The sequence below is a fragment of the Phocoena sinus genome, chromosome 8 (genome assembly GCF_008692025.1).
Source record: "Phocoena sinus isolate mPhoSin1 chromosome 8, mPhoSin1.pri, whole genome shotgun sequence".
NCBI lineage: Eukaryota > Metazoa > Chordata > Mammalia > Artiodactyla > Phocoenidae > Phocoena > Phocoena sinus.
In genome coordinates, this window is record NC_045770.1 from 45257428 (window position 1) to 45264952 (window position 7525).

At 41.1% G+C, this 7525-nt stretch overlaps 1 protein-coding gene across 1 annotated transcript in view; it reads left to right on the forward strand.

Annotated features, from left to right (window-relative positions):
- The window catches only part of RAB38 (RAB38, member RAS oncogene family), a 70105-nt gene extending 63957 nt beyond the window's left edge, over positions 1 to 6148 (forward strand). Inside the window, exon 3 of the mRNA XM_032640520.1 lies at positions 5264 to 6148. Within this exon, the coding sequence (XP_032496411.1) occupies positions 5264 to 5416 (153 nt within the window). The 3' untranslated portion in view covers positions 5417 to 6148. The remainder of the gene's footprint in view (positions 1 to 5263) is intronic.
- Positions 6149 to 7525: the final 1377 nt, after the last annotated feature.

The following is a 7525-nucleotide window of genomic DNA, read 5'->3' on the forward strand; positions in this document are numbered from 1 at the left end:
ACAGTCGCCTAGAAAATGTGGGCTTGGCTCTGTCTGCTTGGCTGCCAAGCAGCACAGTCAATTATATTGGGATCTAATTGCCCAAAAGGTCCAAACCTATAGTTTTTTCAGGCAGGGTTTGATTATTCATGCTCACTTTGCACAGAAGGGGAGAGGGAAGTTAGTTCTGTATTGCTGTTCCTTCTGGCCGAAGTCTTGGCTGTGATTTCAGCAGTGGTGTACAGAAAGACAGAAGGACCAGCAATGCAAAGTAGCCTTGCCTGAGGCCCTGACTGCAACTTCTTACCTTTTTTTTTTTTTTTTTGTGGTACGCGGGCCTCTCACTGTTGTGGCCTCTCCCGTTGCGGAGCACAGGCTCCGGATGCGCAGGCTCAGCGGCCATGGCTCACGGGCCCAGCCGCTTGGCGGCATGTGGGATCTTCCCGGACCGGGGCACGAACCCATGTCCCCTGCATCGGCAGGCGGATTCTCAACCACTGCGCCACCAGGGAAGCCCTTTCTTACCCTTTTAATGCTGGAAACACACACCCTGCCCATGCTGTGTTCCTTTATTTATTTGGGGGAAATATTTAGGGGGACTTGAGATAAGGGGCTCCAAGCATGTGCCCTAAACACTATAATCTTGCCTTTTTGTAATGAGTATATAGTAAAGATCACGGCAAATATTAGTGTTTACTGTTCTCCCTGGACACACACCTGGCCCTACCACTTACCAGTGTGTGTCTTGGGACGAGCCACTTATGCCTACTCAATCTCAGTTTCTTCAGCTGCAAAGTGAAGGAATAGAATACACACATTATCATGTTCTCCTGATAATTAATTGAGGAGAATATGTAGATAACATTTATTGAATGTATGCCCTATCCCCTTCACTGTTCTAAGTGTCTCACATGTTCTAAGTATTAACATGTATTAACTTTAAATTGCCTATAAAGTAGATCTCTTGATTCCCTTTTTACAGAGGAGGAAACTTAGGTGTGGAGTGGAGTGGTTGAAACAGTTTTCCCAAGGTCACACAAGCAGAAAGTGGGAGCTGAGACTAGAGTTTGGCTTCAGACCTGTCCTCTAGACACTATACATTGTACCCTTTTGTAGAAAGCATGTGATCAATATAAGTACTTGCTCCTCTTCCTGGCTTCCTCTTGAAGGTTCCAATCTGAAATAGGTATGCCATGGCAACCAGCACCACGGTACACATGATAGGTATTTCCTAAGTGCTCACTGAAAGATTAAGTAATTAAAAAGAGTGCTAAGGGTCCATATAGTTTTGTCTAGTATCGGATTGTGTTTATTGACACTTCAGTTGCAAAAAAGCCTCAGTGACTCTATCTGGCCAACTTAGCGTTCAAGGCTCTACAGTAACCCGGCTCCAGATGCCCTTTCCAACCATATACCTCTGCTGTTTACCTTGCTAGTATAAGCTCAGTCAAGGACAGAGCTTATTTTAACCTCTTTATCTTTGTATGCCTCATACTTAGTGGGACTCTAAATAATATTAATTGAATGACTGTGACTCAGTCATCATGGACTGCTACCCTGTTCCTATATAAAATCTAAAAGCAGGTACAGCTGCTCCTTGGTTCTGATGGTTTCCTTGGTCCAGAGCCCCAACCTGCATGATCTCCTGCCTTAGTCCTGACACCAGCCAGCCTTTACTCAGTGGGTTAAAGGTCACAATTTCACCAGCATCATCTTATCTTTTACTAAAATGATCCTGCTAGGCTGCCACTAATTGGGCTTAGGTTTTAGTTGTCCTTCCCATAATGATGATGGATTTTCATTCATTTGTCCACACTTCACCCTCTTCGTTAGTAGATTTTGCCAATTTGTACATTAATGAAAGAAAACCCTATTTAACTATGATGTTAATATTTGAGTGGAGGTATTAAATATACTACTGTCAAATCTAACTTGTATGTGAAGGAAGGCCCTTTTTGATGCTCAAAACTTGCTTTATGAAAGAGAGGGGGACTAAGATTTATTTTGCATCCACTGGGCCTAACCCTGTAGTAAGAACTTTTATTTGTTATTGCACTTGATTTTCAAAAGTCTTGAAAAGGAATATAGCTTGGTAAGAGCCAGGCTTTGATGTCAGAAACACCTGGGTGTGAGTTTTGGCCCTCAAACCCATCTGCTGCATGCTTTTGTGGGGGAGGTCTCTTAATCTCTCTAAACTTAAGTTTTCTTACCTGTAAACAGATACGATGATATCCTGTGTTTGGTATTTGGGGCTCGTTCCCCAACACACAAGCAATAGGCAAAAGAGAATCAAAGTATATGTTTATTAATGGCTAGGAAAACACCTTCATTAGTGAGATGTGCTGGCCCTAGCGGCCAAGGCCTGGGAGGCGAAGTGAGGCTACACTTCCCCACTCTCCTTGAATAAGAGGCAGTGGAAGACCATGGGCCAGGTTTCTAACTGATCACATAAACAAGTGGCTGGACCCGAGTGCAAAGCATTGACCTGGGTCTGTCCCAAAGATCCAGACTCTGCCTACGTCAGATTACTTCCTGGGAGCAGGTAGTTTCAATGTGATCCCTGGGCCTGATGCTAGGAAGAAGAAGAGTGACAGAAGGCATGGTGAGCATGGGTGATGGGAAGAGGGCAGAAGTATGGCTACTCTCTATGGACTGGTTTCCATGGCGTAAGGCAGATACTTCAGCTGAAGGGAGAAAGGTCACTCTCACCTCTACCCCAAAAATAACAATGGAATAAATAAGAACAAAAAACGAATCCTTGTCTTATAGGGCTTTAAATAGGTTTAAATAAGATTATGTATATGAAGTGCCCAGCACTGTGAAAGCACCAATAACCCCTGCATCCCATAAAGAAAAGCAATTTTTTATTAGATAAGTATTCTCATTGAGAACGTCATACAGATGAGGAAAGGGAAGCTCAGAGACGTGAATTCTGGTCTGGTATAAAAACGAGTAACAGCAACATCACAAACAAACAAAAAAGCAACCAGAGCTTCACCTTGTTTTAGATTTAGAAACCCTCAGAGGAATTTTTATTAAGGCTCTGTAAATGGGAGAGGTTTGTTATTTCTGGAACTTGAAAAGTTACCTTAAGCTTTCATAGCAAGTGAGCTCAGGGTTGGGTTTGAATGATCGGAAATGTGCTAATGAATATTTACACCTAATTGCATCAGCCACAGATACCATTTGGAAAACATCACTACCTCTTACATCTTCCATGTACTATGATTTCATGCAATGATCTCAAAAGATATCAGCAACGCTGACATACATACAAAAACCAGGTATAAATAGTTATACTTCAGATTGGGCAACAAGGCCTTGGGGCAAAACAGTTTGACAAAAATGTCCTTCTCTCTTTCCATTGAATATAAGGAGACACATCAGAGAAGTTCTACAAATTGTGATAAAGACAGTCAAATCTGACTTTACAAGAGAGCAAGGTTTTTTGTTTAGTATATTAGTAGTAAATATTCTGTATTTCTCAGTTTTCTGACTAGCAGAGAAAAGGCAACTTAATCTATAGTTACTGAATAAATATATATATATATTTGACCCAGTAATCTCATTCTTTTCCTATAACTCTATTGAGATGTAATTCATATGCCGTACAATTCACCCCTTTAAGGTGTACAATCCAATGGTTTTTAGTATATCCAGAGTTGTGCAGGCATCACCACAACCAATTTTAGAACATTTTCATCACTCCAAAAGGAAACGCCACCCACCCTGCATCCACTAGCAATCACTCCAATTCCCTACAACCCCTCTCCCCACCCGGCCCTAGCCAACCACCAACAATCTGTTTTCTGTCTCCTTGGATTTGCCTGTTTTGGACATTTCATGTAAATGAATCGTACAATATGTGGTCCTTCGTGACTGGCTTCTTTCACTTAGCATGATGTTTTCAAGGTTCATCCATGTTCTGTGATTGCATCATATTCCATATTGCGTGTATTCCATTCCTGTTCATGAGCGTCCTCAGCTTTTCCAGTTTTTCTGTTTTCTTTCTTTATTGGTTATGAAAATTTCTACAGTAAACATTCTTGTACATCTTTCCTGAGGCACAAATGCTTTTATTGCCATGGAATGGATTCCCAAGAATGAAACAATATATTTTATTTTTTATTTTATTTTATTTTTTAACATCTTTATTGGGGTATAATTGCTTTACAATGGTGTGTTAGTTTCTGCTTTATAACAAAGTGAATCAGTTATACATAAACATATGTTCCCATATCTCTTCCCTCTTGCGTCTCCCTCCCTCCCACCCTCCCTATCCCACCCCTCCAGGCGGTCAGAAAGCACCGAGCTGATATCCCTGTGCTATGCGGCTGCTCCCCACTAGCTATCTACCTTACGAAACAATATATTTTAGATTCAAAGGTTTGTTCCATATTTTCTCCAAGTTGAAGCTTAGTTCATTCTTGAAACTAGATTCATATTTCTGATTTCATATTTTTCTTTGAAGAGTTATGTCCACCTGGATTGTCTAAGTAATGTCACCGTAATAAACAACCCCAAATCTCAGTGGCTTAAAGTCATAATTCCCATTCATCCTACATGAATCATCATAGGATACTTGGTTCTTTTTGAACCTCATTCATAGACTTAGGCCAAGAGAATTTCCATCTCTGTGCTTTTTATGTTTGCAGAAGCAGGGAGAAAAGAACATGGTGAATTGAGCATTGTCTCTTATTGCTTCTACACGAAAGTGAAAGTGAGACACATCATTTATCCTCCCATTTCATTGTCCCATGAAAGTCACATGTCCATGCCTAACTTCAAAGAGGTCAGAGCAGGGCACTCCTACCATTTGACTGGAAGGCAGAGAGCCAGAAGTACTTGTGAAACCACTAATGACTGCTGCAAGAGGTGTCTTATTATTCCTATTTCATATCAAGTTCACAAAAGTAGTATGTGGGAGAGTGCAATTATGAACCTAATTTACATTGAAGACTTACTGTGTCTTCTACAGTATTATTCTATAATGTAAGAGTATGTCAAAATAAGACAATTGCCCTCTAACTTAAATTCAGTCTACTAAGTGAGCCCACCAAACACTATTCCTCCTAAGTGACAAAACAAATACATACTTCACTTTTGTGAAGGACTAAAGAGTAAAGTTCTTAGAGGTAATAAATGAGAGTGAAGGGAATAGAAAGAGGATGCATGGATAGGGTTTAGGAAGAGATATTTAAATACTGCCCTTTTGTCTCATATAAATCTCTGCCATAGCATCACTGTAGAATATTGAATAATAAGAGCTGTTTTCTCCCCTTAGGAAAATATCAACATTGATGAAGCTTCCAGATGCCTGGTGAAACATATACTTGCGAACGAGTGTGACCTGATGGAATCTATTCAGCCTGACATCGTGAAGCCCCATCTCACATCTCCCAGGGTTGTCAGCTGCTCCAGCTGTGCTAAATCCTAGTAGGCTCCTCTGCTGGCCTATGATGGAAGTGATCCAATCATCTCATGAATTGTGTCTCAGTTCCTACCATTTTGGGCAAATATCAGGATAGGGATACACCTGGGGCAAAGCCAAAGATCTGTGCCTGTATCTTTCCTCTAAGAGAAATAGCAAATGTTCTTCTTATGTTTTTCTCAGCATCAGCACAGTGTTTACAAGCTTTTAAAATATTTAGTTTGTTACAAAATTCTGTCTTGTAGCTGACCATAATTGTGCAGGGCCAGAGTCGGCCCGATTATTTGCTTCTTTGAGTCAGCCAAGGCCTCAGGTCTGAAAGAGAAGGGGGAGAAGAACAGGCTAGCTGTCAAGTTAAGCATTGGCTTTCACTTTGCCCCTGGTGTCTTTGTTCAGATTTCAGTACATCCTCTGCTGGTCTGACAGGCCTACTAAGTAGAAACAGTATTTTCTCCAGAGATGACCTCAATTCTCAACAGACCTAAAGTTGTCTCTGATTTAGCTCTTCAGAGTCATGTACACAGGCTTCCTGTGCTTTTGTTGCTTTTACTGTCCCTTGCCATGCCCTGAATGTTGGTTTAACTGAAAACTTTATGAAAAGACTGCCCCTGGTATGTGCCTTTCTTTTAGCTTTCTCTTTTAGTCCCACTCAAGCTGTGGGACTCTTCTGTGCGTGTAATACATATTATATATATTTTCACAAGTGAAAATAAAACATTAAAAGATGCTGTTTCCTTATTTCTGCAAGTGCTTTAAGTTTCTTAGTATTCTAAACTTTTTTGTTGACTGTGTGTCCATAGTTCTCAAGACCCATTTCTAAAATTTAATTTCCAAAAAGAGATGCGAAATATGCACTTAAAGGAATGGTACTATTAAAACGGAGATGAATTCAAAGCATCTATATCTACAGTTCACACTGGCATTTAGGTCAGGAAAGCAAGCAGTGCATATACACATTTTTGGTTAAGCAGAGGAATATATCCTCATGTATTCTGGTCAGGAAAGGTGCCAAGCTAATCAACATACAGAGAAACAACTAAACTATGCATGGTGATATCTTGCTTTACACAATGGCTGTGGTGCAGGTATGCTGCAGGTAGCTACTACTGTTTAAAGGCACTATTTTTCATTAATATTCATAATGCACTCACAGGAGCTTTGTAACAGATGTTTTTGGGTATCCTCTCCTTATTATCTTGGCAGTCATTGTTTCCATAAGTACCAGCCACACAGCTTCCTATTATTTGTCTTTGTGACCTTTTCCCTAAGGGCATTCTCTGGCCTCTGGAGCTCTTGACGCATGAGGCAGGCAGGCCAGTGAGTTAATGTCTCCAGAGCAGCCCAAAACCAATGATAGCAGGGACTGGGGGGTGAATACCTTAGGTTCTTTGTCTCTTGGGAAGACCAGTTCTGAGGCATGCTCTATGCAGCCTCTTAGACAACCCCAGTGGTACTAATAGTCCTTGGTTCCCACAGGGGAAACCTTCCCACCTGCTGCAACCTTTATTGGCTTCATTTCCTTCTTTCCTCACTTCCCCAATCCTCTACTGGTGCTTCCTAGGTCAGTTTCCAAATAAACTACTTTCACTCAAATTCTGTTTCAGGGTCTTATATGGGAACCCAAACCTCGCCTAAGTTAGTTGGGACAGAGGTGGTTTAGGAAGCAGATCCTCAATACCAGCGTTTGAACTGAATGATTCACTACCAGCTGGTAGCAGGGACCCCCTTGCTGGTGGATAATGTAGGGGAGCTAATCCCTGGCAGGCTATAGCACCATAATTACTAAGACTCTCATGAGGTGGATTGGGATGGACTACAGACAGAAGTAAAATCCTATTGCTCTTGTATTTGAAAGACATGAGATTGCAGAGCTAACTCCCATAAAACTCCATAGGGAAAAAAATTACAGACTTGGGTCAGCCAACGCTCAACTCAAGATCTGGTGTAAAAATTTAAAGACCTCCGAGCAACAATCAAAATGACCTTTGTTTCCTTCAGCTACAGGATAGACCATGCTGAAAATCAGGCCTAAGATTTAATTTTAGGAAAAGTGGATTTATAAAGGAGGCCGAATTCACAGAGCTAGCAAATCTTCTCCACTATAATCAGGATCTT